Source organism: Macrosteles quadrilineatus, unplaced genomic scaffold (assembly GCF_028750875.1).
Source record: "Macrosteles quadrilineatus isolate MER2022 unplaced genomic scaffold, UCM_ALF_1.0 Scaffold_5__1_contigs__length_97177068, whole genome shotgun sequence".
NCBI classification, from domain to species: Eukaryota; Metazoa; Arthropoda; class Insecta; order Hemiptera; family Cicadellidae; genus Macrosteles; species Macrosteles quadrilineatus.
Genome location: NW_026542598.1, coordinates 60,720,288 through 60,743,805, shown reverse-complemented (window position 1 = coordinate 60,743,805; position 23,518 = coordinate 60,720,288). Strand labels below are relative to the sequence as shown.

At 34.2% G+C, this 23,518-nt stretch overlaps 3 protein-coding genes across 3 annotated transcripts in view; 2 read left to right on the top strand and 1 right to left on the bottom strand.

The window, feature by feature from the left end:
• Positions 1–423, top strand: part of LOC128994102 (methyl farnesoate epoxidase-like) — a 95,809-nt gene extending 95,386 nt beyond the window's left edge. Inside the window, exon 9 of the mRNA XM_054418363.1 lies at positions 79–423. Coding sequence (XP_054274338.1) covers positions 79–269 — 191 coding nt within the window. The 3' untranslated portion in view covers positions 270–423. The remainder of the gene's footprint in view (positions 1–78) is intronic.
• Positions 424–555: 132 nt separating this feature from the next.
• LOC128994438 (probable cytochrome P450 305a1) lies at positions 556–19,134 on the bottom strand. Its single transcript, XM_054419008.1, has 9 exons — positions 18,869–19,134; positions 15,278–15,532; positions 10,527–10,645; positions 6,456–6,740; positions 6,160–6,271; positions 3,527–3,707; positions 2,904–3,021; positions 2,290–2,428; positions 556–1,618 (listed from the first exon to the last, which is right to left on the bottom strand). The coding sequence occupies exons 1-9, from the start codon at positions 18,963–18,965 to the stop codon at positions 1,434–1,436; spliced, it is 1,491 nt and encodes a 496-aa protein (XP_054274983.1). The 5' UTR covers positions 18,966–19,134; the 3' UTR covers positions 556–1,433.
• Positions 19,135–20,392: 1,258 nt separating this feature from the next.
• The window catches only part of LOC128995640 (small subunit processome component 20 homolog), a 37,153-nt gene continuing 34,027 nt past the window's right edge, over positions 20,393–23,518 (top strand). The window contains exons 1-3 of the mRNA XM_054420656.1: positions 20,393–20,437; positions 21,917–22,200; positions 23,144–23,477. Coding sequence (XP_054276631.1) covers positions 20,393–20,437; positions 21,917–22,200; positions 23,144–23,477 — 663 coding nt within the window. The remainder of the gene's footprint in view (positions 20,438–21,916; positions 22,201–23,143; positions 23,478–23,518) is intronic.

The following is a 23,518-nucleotide window of genomic DNA, read 5'->3' as shown; positions in this document are numbered from 1 at the left end:
TAACTATGAACAGTATATGCTATTCATATGTGCATATGGACTCATGGAAACTATCTCAAATCTACTATTGTTTTTCAGGTCGCAGACGATGTTTGGGTGAAACTTTGTCCAAACCGAGTCTTTTCTTGTTCTTGGCGTCTCTGTTACATTGTTTCAAACTGACCATACCGCTTGGAGAGAAATTGCCGACTGCACCAGCTGTTGATGGAGCTACCCTATCTCCTCCGCAGTTCAAATGTCAACTAGTGCCTCGTATAGGAGAAGATTAAAGTGCTGAAGAAAATACTTTGTTAGAAGTTCATTGTTGGTGATGGTGATTTTAGGTTGTTTTAAGAATTGCTTTGAATATTTTTCATAATTGTTTCATAGTAAAATATGTTTCTTGATATTTCCAAATCTGAAGCCTCGACCTAATCTTTTGTTAAAAATAAAAGTTAAACCTTATAAGGTAAAATATATTAAAAAAAAAAAAAAACAGTGCTGGGAAAGACAAAATACTTTTTCTGAAAAAAAAAGGTTTCAAGGGGTTGAATGAATGAACACCATTGGGTATTTAAAACTTTATTCTATACTACATGTTTTAACAAGTTTTGTATATGAGGTTAAAGGTTAACATCGGTGGAACTTAATGATGTTTAAAAACTGTTTGTATAAAATGTTTTATAGTAATACAAAAGTGTTGAACGATACTGTATAAATATTGTTCCTAAAAATACTGTTAGATCGATTGAGCCTAATTTATCCTTCCTCTGAATATTTAAGTCTTTACAGATTCTTTCCTTTACCCTAAAGCTGGGTTTTCCTAGGCGCGGAAGCGGAGAGTGGAAAAAAAATTAACATGGTGGTCCGCTCCGCTTCTAGGAAAACAGTAACATTAAATTACCTAAGACGAATGGAGTCCGCTCTCTACGTTCCTCTCTCCGCTCTCCACTTCCGCGCCTAGGCCGCTCTCCACTTCCGCGCCTAGGAAAACCCGGCTTTAGGTTATTCTTCCTTAAAACAATTGTTTTGTAAGTTTTTATAAATTCCGCCTACTTAACTGCTCTACAATTTTTCAGAAAGGGGTTCGCAACAAAAATACAGGTTATTCTATTAGTTGGTTTTAACCATCAACCAGCCAATTTATTGATAGTCTTAATTTTGATATAAACTTTATAATAGCCTAAATAGCCTTCACTTAATTCTTGTTTTTGATATGTTGATATTTAATTGAAACTGAACCCAAATAAATTCTCCATCTGTGCTAAAAAATCGTATATGATCTTAGTCAGTAACAAAGCTGCTCAAGGCATTTTTACTAAACTACTTTTGGGCATTGAAGAAACCGGATTGAATCTTTCAAGTCCACTCCTCCATCAACAAAATATTTTAAACTGCAAACAAAAAATATTTTTCGTTTAACTTGACATTACCTTTACCAAACGATATAGATCTTATTTCTCTCTAGGTGTTAAATGAACACTGTAAGGTTTGGGTGACAGGGTTATTCCAGGTATATAGTCAAATTTTAAAGGATCCATTCCATTTTCCACTCCTAAGTGAAAATTACGCATTATTCCAGTAAAAAATAGAAATATGAAATTTTTTGCTAAGGCTTCACCAAGACATCTTCTTTTACCTGAAAAAATCATTGTTATAAACAATCAAATTGCTTGAAAAAATATCTTAAATTTATACTGTGTTCACTCCAATTTACTTCAAGAGAATACATTAAAACAAATAAAATATTATATAATATATAAAAAAAACTTTTGCAAAACTTATGACAGCTAGCCTGACCATACTACTGGACCAAATTACACACGGGTTGTAGGTACTAAAAGGAAGGTTATCGGTTCTATATGTGCAGGTTTTATTTGAACTCTTTAGAATAGAAGCAAAAGGAAACATTTTACTGTTGTACGTTCTTCTGATGTGAAATAAATTATTTGAACTCACAGATGCATTCATATAAGTGGCTTTGAAGGTGAAAGGTAACAGAATATGTCATCCTCCTGCTACTGTAGAAACATTAAAGTTGTTTCCTCTCACTTTTTCTATGCAATTGTAAAGTATATGAAAAAATAAGTTAAAAGTAAGAATAGGCCTCTGAAACTGAATGAATCTATTTTACTATTTTATCACCAATAATCTAGTGTACGTACATAAAAGTAAAATTAGTTGTTTATTGGTTATAAAGTGTAACATTTAAATATCCATGATGATATCCATTATTTCTCCTTTACATTGAAATGTGCACCTGCTTAGTTAATTTTGAGTAAACCTAATAAAAAAGTTGAAAAGACTCACCTATTCCAAATTGATACAGTTCGTCCATTAATTTTCTGTTCTCTTCCTTCAAGAAGCGATCAGGTTTGAACTCTTTTGGCTCTTCCCAGGTATTTTCATCATGGTGAATAGACTGTAAACTGAGCAACACTGTGGTATCCTGTAACAATGATATATCAACCACTTACAAAATTACAATCATAACAAATACAAACATTAACGTTAACTTTGTAAGCCCTTTACACAGTTTTAATAACTAGGAATGCCGTACCAACAGGATTACTGCCCAGTGTGATTAGTAACTTTGCTGCTGACATCCCAGGATTCTGAAAATGATTCTTGGGACAGTAGCTATAAAAAATCTTGCAAAATCAGTAAACTTGCTTAAATGTTTCTCCATAAAAAATTAAATTAAAACTACTTATGGTCCCCCATTATGGTTTGAATAACAGTACCACTAAGTACAAGACATGCAAGCATCACTGTTGGAAAACTAAAATTATGAAGCAATAAAAAAGTTGAGAAATAATGAGTATTTATAAATCTATTTCATTTTCTGTTCAAAATTAATAAGATTACAAATATTTTGCAACCCCTGCATTTTAGGGATAGTGTATATCGAGGTTTAAAATTACCTTTGGTATATGGTATTTTCCAAGCACTGTGTCCTTTAGAACTCTACGAGGACCAGCCACAGGCACCACATGAAGAAACCTCTGTGATTCTGCCAGCACTGCTTCTACATACGGTAATCTACAACAGTATATACAAACAGGTATGGGTTAATATTTTATCAACATATACTATAAATTCAGAAAATACACACCGACAAATTTAGAGAGCAAGCAATCAGTTTTTGCAGTGAGTTGCAAACAAAAGTTGTAAGTTAGTTTCTCTATTTGTGGTTGTTTTTCTTTACTTTGCTCAGTTTTTCATAATGGCCCCTATGATTCAGTAACCAGGCCCGAGTTTAGGGTAAATAGTGTTCTGGGTTGCAAACAGCTTTGGCTCCCCCACCACTATGATCTTAGGGCCTTCCTCTGGAAACTTATTAAAATGAAATAAAAAAGAAACATTTTGTAGAAATCAGCACACTTAAACTTAAGTGTTACCAAACAGAAAATCCTCATCAAAACAGACAACCTTCAAAATCTACACTAAAAGGTTAACCATAGTAATGAAATGAAATGAAATAATGGATTAATTGCATGAAATTAAATAATATTTTAGTAGCAACCAAAGTCAATCATGATGATACCTTGCTCTGTCTTCGAGTGATGGAATTGTTCTTTCTCCCAATGAACTTTTAATCTCAGAATAAACTCGCTCTTGTACATCTTGATTTTGGATCATGTGAAGGAAAGCAAAGGCTAAAGTGTTACTTGTTGTTTGGGAACCAGCAATGAAGAAATCAAGACAAACCATGATCAATTGATCCTCTGAAAAATAAAAAAACACATTGACATCATTAGTGTACAGTGTATATCTACAAATATGTGTGAAGGCCAAATACTAGGTTACTCCCGAACGCTCAAGGAATGTCAGTGTAAGATCTCAACTCTTTGGCATGGTGGTTCCACTTAATACATTTTCTGTGGTTTCGCCATGCACCTGAGAAAGAATCAGTTTTGAATGGAATATGTATATAGAGTCATAGGAAATTATTTGACACACTAAACCAATAGCAGAGCCATAGCATGACACTTTTACTGTTTTAAAATTTATGTTTGGGAGATATAGTTCTGCATTAGTCTCGATAGGTAGCAGCTCAGCTCATGGTAACAGGGCCCTGTACTGTCAGGGAAACAGTTGGAAAGAAAATAGGGATTATAGTTCCTTCCCTGCTTCACAGCACCCACAAAATGCAAACCAAGTGAAGAAGAAGAAATGAGAAGAATGTTTAGAATGTTTCGAGATTGATTTCACCTTCCTCCCAAACGACTTGAGACTGTAAATCCAACTTGGCACACTCCCTTCTTCCAATAAAACTCAATGCATCCCATAGCAGTGTGGAGCTTACCTATAAGCCTGCTGCAGTTTTGTATTTAACCAGCGATGAAATACTTTGTAAAACAAAAAAATTTAAGAAAATTTTACAAAAGAGCTGGGTAATAGGAAGCTGGTATTGACAATAAAAGCTATTTTTTAACACAATATGAGGTAAACATTTGTAGAACAACATTTTTAATGTACATTTTTTAGGGAAATAGCATGTAAAAACTATTTGTAATTTTAAACTTTTGTGAAAAACAACGTTAATTATCGTTGAAGATAAATATTACTTTTACATTTGACTTTGAGGAATAAAATTGAAGGTTGAGAATGCAAATTTATAGAGTACTGTAAGCAAAAAAGAATAGTTGGTTATTGATCTATTTCCCAAAAAATAGCCTATAGTAAAAAATCATTACAAAAGTAAGTTTGTAAATTATTAACTTTTGGAAAACAAGCCCAATCCACCAACAATACCTATTCAAAATACAGTGTGTCCACAAAAGATTAGTACAATTTCATATCTACGTCATTTAGTAATTTTTACCGTACGATGCTCTACCTGTGTGAGTCGTTTCGGCCACACACCACAATTTTGTTTTACACACAAAATTTTTGGCAAATTTGCTCGTCGGAAGAGATATTGTGACCTTAAATTTGAATTTTTTACTAGCAGGTATAGCTGAGGTTGGCAAACAAACTAACTTCCTTAATATCCTGACAGTACCCCTTATGACAGGGTTTACCCTTATTGTATGGTAAATAAGGGACATAGACTTCCAGACAAATTCTCAGTTGGTGAGTTTTTTTTTTCCTAGCACGCTGGGATTGTTTTTCACATTACTTCAGGCTAGACCTAGGGGTTGCGGCTTTATCACTTATTAGATAAAATCCATTGGTGACTTGGCAGGGATCGAACCCGGGATCACAGGAACAGAAGTCCCGCGCTCTAACCACTACGCCAGCTCGCTCCCCCAGTTGATCAGTTAAGGAAGACAATTATAAAAGCATTTCTCCAAGATTAAAACAAAATAAAAAAAACGATTTTTAAACGTGAATTTTAATGGTAATGGCGTTATTTGGAATCCTAGAGGAAGGCATTCATACTTATCCCTCTTAGTGCATCAACTGAGATGATTTTGATAATTAGACAATCCTTTATTTGCCCAATAAGGAGGAATCACACAGTGTGATGTCGAAAAAAACTAGAAATCCAGTATACCGACCTCATTCATTAAATGCTTGTCAACGTTTTCTATTTTAGGTCAAATACCTATTCGAATAAACAAATTCAGCAAAAAAATATCGTTAAAACTAAACGTTAGCATGTAACCGATACAACAAACAAATGTATAACATTGTGTGTTACAAAGTAACAGTGTACGGTAGCTAATGTATGGAATTGTACTAATCTTTTGTGGTCACCCTGTACTTACTACGATACTTTATTATATTGAATTTTAGCCTCCTTATCGCATTTAAATACTATAAATTGGTGTACCTGTATTTATGTGATCCAGTTTGTAGCTGTATGAGTTGACATATCTAGACATTATGCTCTCATACTTGATTGATCATTGATTGTCTGGGTAGTAGTCAAGTGGTTATAGTGCTCGCCTTCAAATCTGAAGGATGCTGGTTCGAATACAAGCAAGATCGTTTCCAGACCCAGATGCCATTTGCCATTGGGCAATGAATTAATGATGCTATCTAACAAAAAGGTCAACGTTAGATAGTCATGACCAGAGTTTGGACTGTTCCCTTTCAAAAAGTAAAAAATGCCACTGGCGTAAAGACACACAAAATAAAAATAAAAAATAAAATAAAAATACTCAGCTACAAACTGGATGGTATAAATGCAGGTATTTACAAGTTATAGTTCTAGGCCTACTTTAATACCTGAGAAGCTGGATGAATGATCATTTGATGAGCTTATCTCCTTCAGATAAGCATCAATAAAATCTCGCACATTATTATCTCCCATGTTATCCTTGTGCTCCATAATGGTTTTCTAGAAAAAAAGAAAATATCATTGCCATCAAATATCATTCAAATATTGTTTTAATGTATTTAAGAAGTATTTTTAAAGCTCCATTGTGGTTGTTTCTATCTTAAAACAAATAATAGATAAAACACTAGGTATTAAAGATTTGCTTGATAAAAGTGGTAGATCTATAAGAATTACGTAATTATACCTCTAAGAGCAACTTTAACTCGTTATTCAACGAGCAGATGAGGTTATATCCTGACCACTCGGGAGCGATGTAGGCCAAGAACGGAAGTTGACTGAGAATTCCACCGGCCATATCAAATGCTTTGCTTCGTAGAGCCATCAGCTCTAGTAGCCTTGTCAACTGAGGGTCGTCTGTAGAGAAGCGACTACCAGCTGTCATTGCCCACAACACGTTCAACACACAGGGAGCCAACAAACTGCTGAGAGGTGCACACGACCCTGCGTTGGTCAATAAGTTCAGCAAGTCCTGCAATAAAACGCAAAATTTAGTATGGTAAGCATCCAGGGCCGCAGCTATGAGGGACGTGTTTGCTGCGGGCGGAAAGTTTTGTGAGCGAGAAAATTGAGGTTGCTATATATAAAGTAAGAACGTATTTAAAAGTATTAATGTAATTTATTTTAACTTTACTATACAAAAAGTTTCTGCATACTAAAGTGGTCTAGCCAATACAATGAAAAGGGTTCTTTTCTTAAGTAAGAAAATATTTATATGATCCAGGTAGTGCAGGGATGGGAGCGGAGGACATGACTGCTCAAGGTCAAAGTCGTTCCCTGTATTTACAGGCGTGTGTAGAGTAGAGCGCCGCCGTCTGTGCCATCCAACCCCTGATCTACTCCTTGATTGACGTCTATATTTTTTATTAAATTGCTATAACTTCTATCTGAATTTGTGGAATTTTCTAAACCATCACAAGCAGAGGCAGATCCAGGAATTTTTTGTGTAAGAGACACACTTATATTTTTTATTGCTTTTTTATATCATCTATATAAATAAAATTAAAGTTTTGTCTGTACATTGCTCAGAATCATAAACTTTTAGGTTATTTTTATGTTTTATACATTAAAGAAACCGAAACAAGTCTCATCTAAATTTCTGTCTGTCTTCCTGTCTGTTACGGCCCAAGAGCCATTTTACGCGGCCTACTCCTGAAAAATGAGAGTACCTATCAAGTTCCAAATCATTTTAATGTATTCACTCGATTGGCGAGATTGTCTTTAGCCAATAAAATATGGCGTCACTACTTTGTAAATAAAATGACAGACGTTTAAAAACCCAATTCTGTGCGATTTTTTTAAAGTTTTCCCAATGTTCATCACATATTCATCTATGAAATAACAAACAGCTGTTCGAATCAAGATTATTTCTTCTAGCTGTCACTGATATGTTTACATTGAATGTTGTTTACAAATACCGCAACCAATTCCGATCACGTTTTGAAGACAAATCCACACCAAGTAAGATTAAAAACGTTTTTCCTTACATAAAGGATTTAATTAATCGCAAGTGCAATAACTTGTAGTGTATCCGTAAATGAAAATAGAGATTCTTTGTGTATAAAATTGTTCTTGAGTTTTGATAACCGGGGAAAAGACCTTGAATGAGTGTTGTATATGGCTGGGAAACTTACATTTTTTAAATAAACGTTTTCAGTCGAGACTCGGCACACGACCGACGCACGTCTATACATGTCCATAGTAAGAATAAAAGTTGGCATACCGTGTATTTATGTTTAACTAGCAGAGTACCCGTCCTTCGTACGGGGTTGGAATATAAGTATAAAATGCTTATTGCAGTTATACTCAAGCTTTGCGTTTGCAATAAGGGAGGACACAGTTTGATAAAATTTGTTTTTTTAAATTTACAGTATTCTATAGTAAAAATTACACATCTACCATAGCCATTAATGTTCTACCACTTCACCTAAACAATAGAGAAAAATAAATTATCAACAATTCGCAAAATATCACAAATTATTCATGACATGAAAAACATAAACATAACTGTAAACGATCCTACTTTGACGGTTCTCATTGCGAATCACAGTTTTTTGTTGCTGCTTAGTTCAAATTAGCTGTTTTCATAAATGCAAAAAAATATAGTGCTGCACCCTGTTGGTAAATCTTATAACTTTTTAATGCTTTTCCATATCATAGAACCAACTTTTTTAGTTGAAACAGCTGACTAAATTCTTTAATTCCCTTTAAATATGAATGCTCATAAGGTTAACATGGGGAATTACAGAGCCACTGGGGCGGAGCCCGAAAGGATTTTTGAGATAAGAATATGCCTATATGTTAATCGGGAATGTAAGCTATCATCATGCCAAATTTCAGCCCAATACGTCCAGTGGTTTATGCGTGATTGAACTTCAAACACACAAACAAACACACAAACTTTCACATTTATAATATTAGTAAGATTTGTCATGTGTATAAGTGTACAGTTCGTGTATGTGTTTCAAAAACTGAAAAACTCCAAAACGCACCTAATGGGGGGGGGGGGGGGGCTCAAGACCTTATATTAGGAATGCATCTCCTATTCTCCTGTAATCGGATACATTAGGATCGACCGGCGGACACAGGTAATTTAACCTTTTATTGATTGTCATACCGATCCGGACAACAACAAAAACAACATAAAATGATGTTATGTATAATAGTGTGGACAGCATATCTGAAAATGTGCAAACCAACTGCTGTTTTTATATATGAAAGTTTCAACTGAATAGTGAATACTAAAAGATCCTCGTGCGTAGAACGGGTACACAGCTAGTTTGAACTAAAGCAGCAACAAAAAACTGTGATTCGCAATGAGAACTGTCAAAGTAGGATTGTTTACAGTTATGTTTATGTTTTTCATTTCATGAATAATTTGTGATATTTTGCTAATTGTTGATAATTTATTTTTCTCTATTGTTTAGGTGAAGTGGTAGAACATTATGGCTATGGTAGATGCGTGTACTTTAGAATACTGTAAATTTAAAAAAGCAAATTTTATCAAACTGTGTCCTCCGGTGTCCTCCCTTATTGCAAACACAAAGCTTGAGTATTTTAACTGCAATAAGCATTTTATACATATATTCCAACCCCGTACGAAGGACGGGTACTCTGCTAGTACAGTATAAAAAAATTGGAATGAACTGTATAAGGGTTTAAATTAGCCCTATTTTTAAGGCTGGGTGTCGGTTTACTGGATTTTTTTTAACACCCAAAATTGAGGATTGGTAAAAAATGCCAGTGTTTGTTTATATTGGTTGTCACGCTACGATTTCGCCTCGGTCCTGGGTAACAAAACAACAAGTTTTTTGGTGTTCGCGACGATGTTCAAGATTCTGTCGCAATCGGGGGAGGTGATGATTACGTCTTGTCGATTGTGGTAATGTTCAGGATTTTGTTGAAATCGCGAGATAGAGGTAAGAACAGTGCCGAACTTACCACTAGACTGCAGCCTACAACAACTTTTTTAACACAACAAATTGTTTTCTAAAATTAATTAATGATTCGTCATACTTGTGAGTAACAATAACAATGTGCCTGTCATAGTGAGAAGTTATAGATTTTTCCGTGTTTGCAGTTAATGATAACGGTGTACTCGTGATGGCAGATGTTCACAATTTTCCGCCATTGCGGGGGATGATAACGATGTCCCCTTGATGGCAGGAAAGGTTGATGATTTTGCCGTGATCGAGGGTGACTTTAATCATGTTCACTTAAAACATGATTAGCGTCATGCAAGTGCAAGCATAGCTAAAAATCAGTTGGTAACTGGTAATGTTTGGTAGTCAGCTGAAGAACAGTGTCGATGATAATTAATAGGTATAGATGGAGGTCAACAATTTTATAAAGTAGCTAAAGTTTAGAAGTTAGCAAAAAATCAGTAAGTCCTGTAACAAGCTATAGATAGCTTTAGGTTACAATCTTCTTTTAAAGGCCCAGATGTGCATCTCAAGATGAATAAGTTAGTATCAAGTGCGATACAAGTACATTCTAGTATCACTTCGGTCACTCAATTATGGCATTACTTTTGTGTCTGAGCATTTCCAAAGTATTTTCTTGTTAGCAATTTGTTGTAGTTTGGGAGCTCCACTTATGTACTTTATGTAGGCCTACTTTGATTTATGTAATATCATTGACTTAGTAGTCAGGTACTATTCATAAATTATAAAGTTCATGAGTAGTGTAATAGTATATTTGAGCGTATTGATTTAGGTGTAAGTATTGCAGAAAAACTTGTTCCTTACTAATTTGTTACCTTAAGTTCCTCTACAATAAGAGATTCCATATGTGATTTTCCAAAACCAAGACTACGCAAATGTTTCACTGCGAAACTTCTCTGCTCCATCCACAAACTTCCATCGGTCATTGTTATTCCTGGAAAAGTATCCCGTTACAATATCATATTCGGTCAGTTCAACTGATTCTATAGTTATTTGTGCAACTAGTGAGAAAAGTGGGCAATTGACTCACTCGAGAGAAATCCTTACTCACGAGCCGTAGGCGAGTGAGGAATGGTTTCTCGAGTGAGGCAATTGTACTTTGAACTCGAGTTGCACATTATACTTTTCCTACAGTTACCATAAAACAAAAACATTTGTGAAGAAACATGAAGAAACATAACCTATTTTTACACAGAAGTTAACTTTTAAGAGCCGGCTGGAGCCAGCGAAAATTTCGCCTTTTGGCAGCGCCTGCAATACGTGAGATGCGGTAGCGCCACTATCGGTGGCCACTAGGGGAGTTACGTGCTCTAGCTCTATTGACAGAACTAAACCTAGGCTTCGAGAACAACAGACAGTGTAAACAAAACACTGAATAACCGCAAGGAACCGAGCAAGATAGTAACGTAGCCCTTCCTCGACATCATTATAAATCATAACAGCTGAATGTTTGTCGGGTTTGGTCGGGTCTGACCTGACCTATAGCTTGCTATGCCACATTGAAACAATTGTAGTACAAGTCATTGATATAACTTTGATAATACAAGATTGAATTATTTTAAAACCATTTTTAACAATGTTTAGATATAAGTTTTATTACAGTTATCGTTATGTATTTAAAAATCTGTTTGAAGCTTTTTCCTAAGAATGTTTGTTTGAGCGATTAAAATTTTATCAAAGATCCTAATAATTATATCAACCATTTTTAAAATCTAAGATTTGACTAACATACGTTTCAAAACAGTTTTAACAAAATAGTCTTTCTAAACAACACATGAACAGTTTTAACATTTGGTAAGTAGCTAGTCTTTCAATTGCTTTAAAGAGTTTTAAAAATAATTTCCTAAAATGTAAATACGACTAAACCGATATGTACTAACGTAAGTTACAACAAGTTTGACTAATCTTTAAACTAATTTTTAAATATAATTGATATTAAACGACTTGTCTGTCTAAGATTGTATAAAAGAACAGTTCATGTAATAAAAACGGTATGTACGTTGAACGATTTCAACACGTGTTGTTTAGTAAATTGTATTGTATTAAAGTGGGTAAGTATTTTTGTATCCATGAGTTAAATGTTATTTTAATCAAATTCGTTACAAATATGTCCTAATGTGAGGCATACTCGTATTCATTTTATTTTTAGTAAACCACATTATCATTCGTCACTAACGGATGATAGGGCAGGCCCAGCAGGTAGTCCCATTGTGTCCGTGCGAGTGAGTGGGTAAAGGGTCGCCTATTTTGTAACTTTCACATTTTTGCCAAACTGTACAGGCGTGTCTAGGAATCGAACGCTTCCTCTATTCGCATTGTACTAAAGCGAGCGCGGTCCAAGTATGACAAAATAGCCTATCTGTAGAACCCCATACAGGCAATAATGTCAGTAAATTCGTCTTGTACAGTAAAAACATATCAACATATTCAAATCCTTCGAAGAACCATCTCGCAAGGCATACTGCTGAAACTATAACAATGTTGTCTGTTTACACAACTGGTTTTTATTTTTAAAGTATACAAAAAATGCCACATCAGCCTAAAAAATGCTGTTCTCTTCTTGGCTTTTCCTTGAGCCTCCAAAATGTATCCAGGATTTCTATATTTTTTTATAATATTCATATTATATTATATTATTATATTATAATTTTTATAATCGGCATAGTCCTACTGTTTCGAGGCTCTATTATTTCTGGGAGGACGCAGTTCTAGACTAAACAATGCTACCTGCTAACAACCACAAAGACAATCGCCGAGATAGGGTAAGGAGGAAATCTATAAACAAATACAGATATTCTCTTGCACCTTTCCTGGAACTCCTCATTCCTACTGTCGGGGGAAAAGGTTAGACACTCGAGTTTCAAGCTCTACAGAAAAGTAACCAACTAACTTAGAAAAGCACGTAGTATATGTAAATTTTCGTTGTTTTATTCCCTGTGAAAACACAAATTTCTTAGCTTGTTTAGGAAATTTTTATGAAAGTCGGAAGGTAAAAACTGCCTGTTTTTAGAGTACCAAAAACCATCTTATGACTTTGAAAATTCGCACAATGTAAACTAAACGGCAGAACTTTATCAAACTTTAATACAATATGGAAACATGTAATTAATTCGTGTAGTTTCAGAATTTTTACTCGACCCAAAAAGTTTTTGTTGTAACTTTTGTAAATCAACTTTTTCTAAAAAACGGCAAACGCTAGAAAAAAAATTAAAAGCTTGTTTCGAAGGTGATTGTTTTTGTATTTGAAATACTGATACTGCTCAACCAAATTGTTACGCATGTTATCTATATAAATTAACAAAAAACTGGATGATCTCGCGCCTGCAAGGGGTGCAGACGGCATCGCCCGCTCAGGAATCCAGTGCAGTGTTGCCACGATGGACCTTGACCGAGCGTAAGGTGATTCACGCAGTGTGTGTCACTGACTGACTCACAGGAAATATCATGCTTTGCATTATTCTAAAGGGTCGAAAGTATTACCACCCCAATATAGGTGTTAAATCTGTTCAGTTTTGACCCAACAGTTCGCAGCCCATCTCTGCTCAGTGTCCAGGTGTTCAATTTGGCAACACTGTACGGGGTATGCGCCCAGTCAGAGCCGGTGGCGGTCTGGAAGTGCCGTATTCGGCCTCTGCACTATCCAAATTAAATGTTAACTTAATATGCGAAACAATTTGGTTGAGCAGTAGTAATATTTCAAATACAAAACCAATCACCTCCAAAACAAGCTTTTAATTTTTTTTCTAGCGTTTGCCGTTTTTGAGAAAAAGTTAATTTACAAAAGTTACAACAAAAACTTTTTTGGTAGAGTAAAAATTCTGAAACTACACAAATAAATTCATTATATATGTGCCTATATTGTATTGAAGTTTGATAAAGTTCTGACGTTTAGTTTACATTGTGCGAATTTTCAAAGTCATAAGATGGTTTTTGATACTGTAAAACAGGGAGTTTTTACCTTCCGACTGTCATACAAAATTTCCTAAACGAGCTAAATTTTTTTTGTTTTCACAGGAATACGAAGGATAAAACAACAAAAATTTATAGTATTGACTAGTATTGACATAGTATTGACTAAGATATGGAGGTAAAAAGTATAATTATTTTTAATTATAGTTCAATTACTTTATACTTTTATACTTTCTTATGAAATGGCGACCAGTTTTGCCCTATAGACGTAGAGACAAATTGAACTGAACTTGTACAATTTCAGTTTGCATCCGCTTCAGCAAAAGTGATTGGAATATCTGTCTCTGTCATGCTTGGGGTGTTTAGTTTCTCAAGACTGTGCGACGCTAGTGCACCCTAGCGTAAGACCGCTGAACTACCTCAGTCGCTTGTCCGTGTGCTGCGGGACCCTTGATGACAAAGGTTTTTTAAAACGATCAAATTAATTACTCAGAGATTTTATTTTTTAGATGTGGTACACTCAAACAAAAACTGAAATATTGTAGTTTGTGATGGTACCAATTTCAATTACAAATATTAAAATATATGTTAGTTACAGTTGAACTAATTTACCGATATCCTTATGGGAAATCAAATTACGTATTTCATGAATATAAAATTAAAAAACAACTTTATAATGGTTTATTATACTTTATATAGTAGGATATGTAGTGACAAACATTACTAGTGTTCCTTTTTTTTAGTAAATGTCTATATATTTCCTGAGATAAGTAAAATGTGTCGCCGCTCCATGTTAAACTAGCGGGCAGCGCTGAGCTCGGGCGAGCTGGCTCCCGCCGCCTCTTAATATAACATTTAATGTGAAGTGACAAATACAACAGTACAACAGCTGACCAGCTGATTTACAGCCAGTGCTGCCAACGTATTTCGCGCGCATACGACGTTGCCTGCATGTTACGCGCTCACTATTTCGTGCCTTCACGTTGCAAATCTGGAGTGAGACAATGTTAACATTGTCTCACTGGTGAGCGAATTGGCCACTTTGCTTTCTCAAATCAGTGAGAGAACATATACATTGTTAGGTAACTGTAGGAAAATTAATTTTCACTGCATATTTTTTTTATTGTCTTGCACAGAAAAAGAGGATCCAGAGAACACTTTCCTATGAAGTAGTTTATGCCACAATTGTTACATACAGCACCAAAGATCGTGCGCTCTCAAATACGCAAAAAGGGGAAGAACGGCAATGTGAGCCAGGAGAACGGAAGGAAAAGTCTCTGTTAATTGCTATAGCTGATTAAAAATTGTTACCGTATATAGAAAATTGGTATATTAACAATTTTTTTTAACAATGGCATAAAACTTTGCTTCTTCAAGTAGCAAGAGATGCCAAGCAAGAACTCTTAATTTTCTTCCGAAAGAGTCCCACTGTTTTTTTAATAAGTAATACATTTTTTAACATATTTAATTAAAGTAATGGTCACTAATAAACATTTTAGAAAATTCAATAGTCATACCTATAGGAATACCAACGTTAGGAGTGTGCTATATTCAGAAAGTAACAATTTCCATCTGGCTCTGGGATTTATTCTGTCAGCAAATTACCCCATCCAACTTACAGTTTTAATAAAAATGTTAAAGAAAGACACCACAATACCTTTTCTACTGCCCATGGTGCGAAGTCTGATGAAATAACTGTCTGGCCTGGCTTGAAATTCATCCCTTGTAAACACTTGCTTTACCAAATCTTTTGAGAACACCACAACAAACAAATCACTTCCTAGCTTGAGACCAAGAATTGGGGTTTTATACTTTTTTGATAAATAATTCAAAGCGTTGTGAAAGCCACCATGGAGAATACTCAGTTGCTTAATTAAAGATGAGTTTCCTGCCAATGGTAACCATGATGGCCCTGCAAGGATATGGAGCGTTATCGCTTATCAGACTAAATTATAATAATTAGGGTGAAATCTAATGATTTGTATTGTGATAGGATATTTAAAATAGGCTAGTTTAAAAATTAAATCTAAGTTTTTATTTACTTTTCCATGGTACCTTAAAAACATTTATTCAACTATAGTGCGTTCAAACAGCCGTGGCACCTGAGGGATTAGGAGACCCCAAGGGTTTCCAAGAGGTCTCCTAATCCGTCAGGTGCTACGGCTGATTAAACGCACTATAGTGTAGCCTACTCAACACCTGGATATACTGCATAAATTGACTGAGACGGTATGGCGTTGTCCTGTAATCCAGCAACTACTAGCTGTGTGATAGGTATGTGGATGCGATACTCTCTGGTGTGGATTAATGTCCGCATTAGTGAGTACTATGACTATCCGCAGTACTATCCTGATAATTTGACCAATTCGTTAATACCAAGGCAAAAATTTGGTTCGGATTCCGCTATAAACTGTACCCTTAGTTGGCTCACATCAACTATGACAATTTTGTTTGAAAACCGGTGACAGCTTTAAAGGGGCCCCCGCCTATCTATCCCATTTTAATTTTTTAAACCTAAAAGGTACATTTTTCTAAAAAAAGTATTAGAGTTAGGGATCTAACTTTGGTGTTACTGAAAATAGTGTATGTTAATGAGTAATTAATTACAGCTTATTATAATATCAATTGTGTAATTTTTAATTTTATTTTTAAACAGCTGTTTTTAATCAATCAAATCAAAATATAGTAGAACCTCTTTAATCCGAACCCCTGTAATCCGAACGTCCACTAATCCGAACGCCTCATTGCTGTACTCTATACACAGTACAGTAGTTCTTTATTGTATACTGTGTTTATTTATATACGTACCGTAATTATTTTAATTGTAATGTACAGTACCGTCCATTCCCTATGTTTACTACTGTATTAAATGAACACTGTATTTTACTTTATAAAGCATTTTTTACTTTTCCCTAGCTATTGTTATGTATAAACAACAATACAGGGGCGTCGCCTTGGGGGGGGTAGGGGGGGGAGCCTCCCCCCCCTAGAATCTGGGAAAGAGAAAAGTTGGGAATTTCCTTGCCACGAGTTGGGACAGTTGGGAAGTCAGATACAAGAAAAATATATTTTTAAACTAAACAAAATTTAAATATTTGCGAAAGGAAATCCATCAAAGATAAAAATGTCTTTGATTTGGACAAATAAACTTGACGCTTCTTTGATTTCATTTAACTTTGATTAAACAAGGGTAAACCATGGCTAAACACGCCTTATTTTAAGAAATCAATAATCAATTAGTGGTATAGCTTGTTGGAATTTCGTTTACGAGAAATTTTATTCCTTATTGGACGTATGTTGGCTACCTTGATCCTGTTCTGTGTTGATGATTCTGAATGATTCGTCTGCGAGTTTGAATTTTGAAATTGCAAGCGATTGTAGCTCTTCAGTTCAATTATGTTGTTTGTTACTGTTAACAAGAAATTCAAAAATATTTTTCACGTCAGTCACATGAAATATATTTTATACCTTTTTTGTGGTATTTGGAGCAGGCTAACTGACCGGAGTACTTGCTAATAAGCAGATTAAAATAACATTAAAGATAGGTTTTGTGTATCGATTAGGCCTACCTTTAAAACTCTTATTTTTTAATAGCCTAAATGAAATATTTATTCTCTGAATATATTTAAAAAAATCTACACAAGTTATTTATCATTCCTAATTAAGGATTTACACAAATGAATCAACTAATCACTCTGAAACAGATCTACGTGGACAAAACATAACCTAAAATTTGATGTTTGACTTTCACTCTAAGTTTGATTTTTGTCTAAATTCTAGTTTGATGAAGATGAAGGTTAACATTTTTATTGTATGTATAAGTTTATTATCAACCAAGTAGGACGTTTTTATTTTATACAAGTCTTATTTTAGGTTTATTCTTTTCTAGACTAGAATAATATTATTCACAACACTGATATTAATATTTCACATTACAAACTTGTTTAGGCCTAGGTACCCTAGTTGTAAGTTTTACGAAAGTTAAAATGTTGATCTTAACTTCTAAAAGTATTTTAATTTCATTATTTTGTACTAAATATTTTTTCAATACTAATTTGTACTAGGCTTATTTTATATCCCTAAAATTTTACACTGCTACGTCTGCTACCACAATGGTTTGTAAAGTTTTTTGGATTTGAAACATTACTTGTTCAAGTTTTTTGAAGTAATAAAATTTCATTATGAATTGGTAGAAGTTTTAGAAATTGAGTAATTTTGTATATATGTAAATAAAAACTAGCTATGTTTTGTTAATGCAAGTTTATAAATACTGAATTGAGTGTGACTGCAGTGTAGTATAATAATTTGTAGATTTTTAAAAATAGTACAGAAATTGATTTATAAAAAAAAAAATAGTTGGGAAATCTATGTTAAGCAGTTGGGAAATTTGAGGCTTCTCCCCCCCCCCTGGAATTTAACCAAGCAACGCCACTGCAACAATATGTTCTGTAATCCGAACTATTCAATAGTCCGAACTACCCCCGGTCCCAATTAGTTCGGATTAAAGAGTTTTTACTGTATTCTTTATTTGTAGTTTCGTCAAGAAATTACAATGGCGTCATACAATAATATAACTTAAAACTAGTAAGTTTACATTACATGGAATTTTATGGCTTAGTAGGCCTACATGGATGGATTGTGAAATTGCAAGAAACAGTGTTTAAGAGAAGACTGTGAAAAATTGTTATTTTAATGCAAGTGTTAAACAATATGCTGTGAAATTCAGTGCAAGTTATTTATTGATGTAGATGGGATTCGAGGAATTCCTTCAAGGAGTAAGCAGGTCTGTCTATCAGTCGCTTGTGAAGCTGTGTTTTCAGCGGTTTTTCCTTCAGTGACTGTGGTAGGACCTTTTTCTACTTTAAAGTGATTTTAATACAAGGAATGTGAGTACACAACCAACAGGTTTGAATGTGGATAGTGAGTTGCATAATAATAATAATAACAAATCAAGAATGATAGAAATAATGTCAGTAATTTAGATAAGTCTGATGCTCTGCTTGAATTACATTAAACAAGAGATAATTTAATGTTATCCTATACAAATATTAACTATAGTTTTAACAGTATATTTGAACAAAATACCAAATACTGTACCATTACATAATTCACATGGATGATAATATATGGTTATATATTTTAGCCTATTTTCAGTTTTAGAGAACTGAAATAGGCTACTACCAATAAATTTAGTGCAAAGTAGCCCTAACTGATTAAAACGAAATAAAACTATAAAAGAATTACGTACCTGGAGGAAACATAGGTGGTCTTGTTTTTCCTATTATTATGTAAAGAAGAAGTAGACAGCATAGTAATATTACTAGAAAAAGTGACATCCCAGGCATAATTGAAAACTAATCTGTACAAATATATTAATATAATACATTAACTTACACTCTGAAAATATATTTAATTTACAACAAATTAATTTTTTAAATTCAAAACATAACCTGATCACAGAGGAAGCGGAAAATTATATAATACAGTTCATAAGACCTTTGGTTGTCTGATATCACAGAGCTGCACAAGTGAGACAGCTGACTTGGATAACTAACTAGAGGCAGAGAAACAGGAGGAATGAGAATGTGGTCGAAATATCAATGAACTTCATCCTTTCATTGTTGGATCACAAATAGATCACGTGATCTCGAAGGTCTGACAAAGAGTATGCAAAAAGTACAAGAGTATAACATTATGTTGAAGTACCAGTATATATATTTCAAACTTTATACCTTGTGTATCATATAATATGAACTATTTATTTTTTGCTCCAATACATTTAATCATAGACTAACCAAACACAAGTAGACTTCTCATCCCATTGTAAATTTTGAAGCACGTTTTTCGTGTCTAGTTCATGTACGTGACACAAAGGCGCTAGTGTCGATGAAACTTTGTTTCCATTATTTTAGGGTTAATTTCTTGATTTGTGCTTTACTGTTTGGTTATATAACTAGGGGACAAGTTATTGTTTATGATTAGATCGTATTATTTGGTTAAACGAGGTTTTAAATGGCTGTAATAACGGGAAACAAATTGTAAACAAAACACGACCTCTACATAAACCGTACATGAACTAACAATAAAATTGTCTTCAGCTGTTCCATAAGGATGAGAAATCTACTAAGGGAGTATGGTTTTATCTATGATTTAATCTACGACACTACCACTACCACTACCACTAGTAAATACCGCGAATAAAAAAACATACTCCATCAATGATTTGTCATCTTTGGATCAAGTGGACACTTGTGACTTATGGTATTTTTATGTCTGGTTTGCAAGTGATTTTTTATATTTATTTGTTTGGCTATTTAACAAAATCAGAAGAATCATCTATAACATAATACTTTTTGTTTTCTACAAAGGTAAAAAATTCTGTTTCTGAACGACATGCTTTTAGGCGAAGTGTTATTTATTCACGAAGATTAGTGTGGGCTTTACTCACCTTTATTTTTGTCTTTGATGTCCGGGACTCGTCAAAACACACACACACATATATATATACAAAAAAATCGTCCACGGCATCAAAAGTCCGACGTTTCGCGTTGTAATAAGGTGTGTAGTATTACATTGACTACATAAATGTCATTTTACGTGGTGTTCCACAGTGTTCCATACTCAACGCTGCATGACACTCTCACTTATGCAGCTCCATGTTTAGTAAACATAGCTTGCTAAAAAGTAAATATACAATACAATACAGCAGCTGCGTCTGCAAGTGCGAGCTGCAGCGCTGCAGCAGGTTTATAGGTATAGGTTAGGTTAAGACATGTGTGATGTGTGTGTACTCAACTCGGCTCGGCAGTGTGAAAATGTCAGGTTAAAATTAAAAGGGATTTAAGTTACATATTGTCATTTTACTTAATTTTAACAAAATTAAGTTGGACAGCTTTAGAAATTATTATTTATTTTATAAATGTAAAGGGTTGCCAAAAACTGAATGACAGTTCAATAGGCTATAAAAATGAAGAACAAACCACTACGTCATAAGGATTCGAACACGTTTAAGGCAAGTTTATGTTATTTTCAAAAATATTAAGATAATTTTGATAGCAATTCAATTAAGAATATAGTTGGCAAAATTCGATATACCTAGGGGGTACAGGCGCAATTGATTCATCGGTTTAAGTTAGGCCTACTGTACCTTAAGTATAGGCTACTTATTTAAGTTTGATATTTTCATTCGGTTGTTTGGGATACCGCCTATGAAAGTCTACCAAAAAGAATACTTTTATATTTTGCTAATCGGCGTCGTGTATCAGCGTTTTTCCAAATTTAATCTAAAAAAACTTATTCAATTTTATTGATTTTGAGTTTGAATTAAACTTTATTGGAGAGGTAAGTTAACAAGTATAGGCCTAAGTTATTGATTCTATCAATAACCAACCTTAATTTTACCAAACGCAAAGGATACGCGTCCGGTAACCGTGCATTAGGCGTCTGGCAGTTACTGTCATAACCTAACCAACAAAACTTGCTGATAATGAAAAAATTGAATGAAGGTTAAATTCTGTTCATAAAATAAAATTATGCAAAAAATTCTAACAAAAGGTGTAGGCCTACAGTTAAGAAATTTAAAGCAAAATCTTTGACAAAAAGTTAAAGTTACCAATGGGATTCGAACCAGGGACCACTTGCATATCAGCCGAGCACTCTATCCACTACACCACGAACACTGATGGATGTACATCGTATCGTTGTGAAAATGCCGTTTTGGAGCCCCCACAACCCGGTGACGTCATTGCCGGACGCCTAATCCACGTCCGATTACCGGACGCGTATCCTCTGTACCAAAAGCCATACTTGGCACCCCCAAAACCATAATCCTCTTGGATCCTCTTGACGTACAATGGTCAGTCCATAATAATAAAATAATAACATGCTCAAACACCATGCAGAATAACACTATTACATACGGTATATAAAAATAAGTAAAAAAACATTTATAACTTAAGATAGGCCTATCAATTATAATTATCAATAACACAATTGGGTACGGTATGAAAGTTTTGCTGTTTAATTTTGCTAGCACCAAAATTGATAAGTCGCCTTAACTTTACAAATCAAAACAGTTTTTGCTGTTTTGTCTTTCTGTGCATGATTTAACTTTAAATCAAACTAGTCTTTATAATAAAAACTTAAAAAGATAAGTAGGCATCATTAGGACCTTTAACTTACAAGACATCATTTCATATGCCTGTTACGGAAATTTTCCCATTTAAACTACAAACAAGTTAGGCCTAAGTAGTACGGTTATTAAAAACATTATTTTTTATTGCTTTTTCCTTTTCAGTTCCAGCCATTCTCCGAACGGATAGCCAGCATTGATGTTGATGTATTTCACCGTGTGGGTCATTTGAATGAAACTGACGAAGAAGACAGTGTAACACATTTTCAAAAAACATTGCAAAAATGCAATGACCTCAACCTTGCTAAAAGCTATGAAGCTTTGAAGAAGAAAATTGGATATGACGTGCAAACTTTGCCTCAGTTATTGGCTCAGAAAGAGAGGATTGTTTCAGTTTTATCTGAATCACTAGAACAGGCTGATTCATTTTCCTTACAACCATGTCTTGAGTGAGTACTTGTCACAGTACAACTTATAATACTTAAAGTTCTTCCCTAAGCAGTTTAACACCTAGGATCATTAGGCCTTGGTTTACTATGTTAAATTAGAGATTTTGAATTTTTAAAATAACATTGAGTTTTCTAACCATAACTTATACTTGCCTGTATGGTTTACAATTTTATTTCCAAAATAATTTCAGACTACTTTTACAAATAGCCTTATAGCATAAGTATAGATCATACTCTGTGTTGCTGGTGTTAAAACAAATAATTGTTGATAATGGTAGATTTAACTCTGCTGCCTTGTTTATAAGTATAGATTATTATTATTAACAGTCGTGATGGGGATACAACCTAGGTGCGTATTTTAACCCAAACATGTGTGAAGGATGAGTGTAGAATGAAGTGAGATGCCTTGTGCAGCTTTGTTACTGACTAAAGATCAGCTGTTTCATTAGCCAGGACCATTCATTAAAAGACCAACGATCAAGCACAGCAGGGCTCATTGTATTGTAAGCTAACAGCTCTATTGAGTATTATTGTTAACTTTTTTAAGTAATTTTCAGTTACAGTTTTTCCACTAGTTAGCATGAGATTCCCTTAAAAATTTTGTGCGAAAGAGAATAGAAGAACAGATGGACTGGTACTATTCTTCAGAATTGAATCACTCAACAGAACATCAGTCACCGTTTTTAAAGCAGAGTTAATACTGTACACATGCCTAGATAGTCAACATACCCAAAGAATAGCAACATCACAGAATCTAAATGACCTCCTGCTCCTCTTACGTAGGCACACTTAACTTATTAAGTGTTCTAGTCAGTTTTACCATTGCACGTGCCTCATTGCAATCATAATAGTGCCACATGATATTTTATTTGATTTTTTATAGGTACTAGGAGAATCTCAAGCTCTATTAAATGTGTTTAAAGTTGATTTTATTATGTTTCAGATTGATTGTGGCTCTAGCACAGGACTTGAGACAAGAGTTTTATCCATTTTACTCAAATTTGCTCACAAAAATATTGAATCTTTTGAATACCAAAGACACCGACCAACTTGAATGGACTTTTACTTGTCTTGCATATTTATTTAAATATCTTTGGAGGTTCTTAGTTAGAGATTTGAATATTGTTTTTGAGCAACTCCTTCCTCTTCTGAGCTCTTCAAGGCCCCAGTGTATAAACAACTTTGCTGCTGAAAGTTTCGCTTATGTTGCAAGAAAAGTGAAGGATAAGAGAAACTTCTTAAAACTTGTGTTGAAATCAGTTATCAAATCTAATGACGTGAGTATCTCCCCAAGAACTTATTGTGTAGGCTATTCTAT

Coding starts and splice junctions, on each gene's coding strand:
- LOC128994438 (XM_054419008.1), bottom strand. CDS start 18,965: ATGCCTGGGATGTCACTTTTTCTAGTAATATTACTATGCTGTCTACTT. Junction 15,533..18,868: donor ACCACCTATGTTTCCTCCAG/GTACGTAATTCT, acceptor ATATCCTTGCAG/GGCCATCATGGTTACCATTG. Junction 6,741..10,526: donor TTATTGTAGAGGAACTTAAG/GTAACAAATTAG, acceptor GTTTTATTGCAG/GACTTGCTGAACTTATTGAC.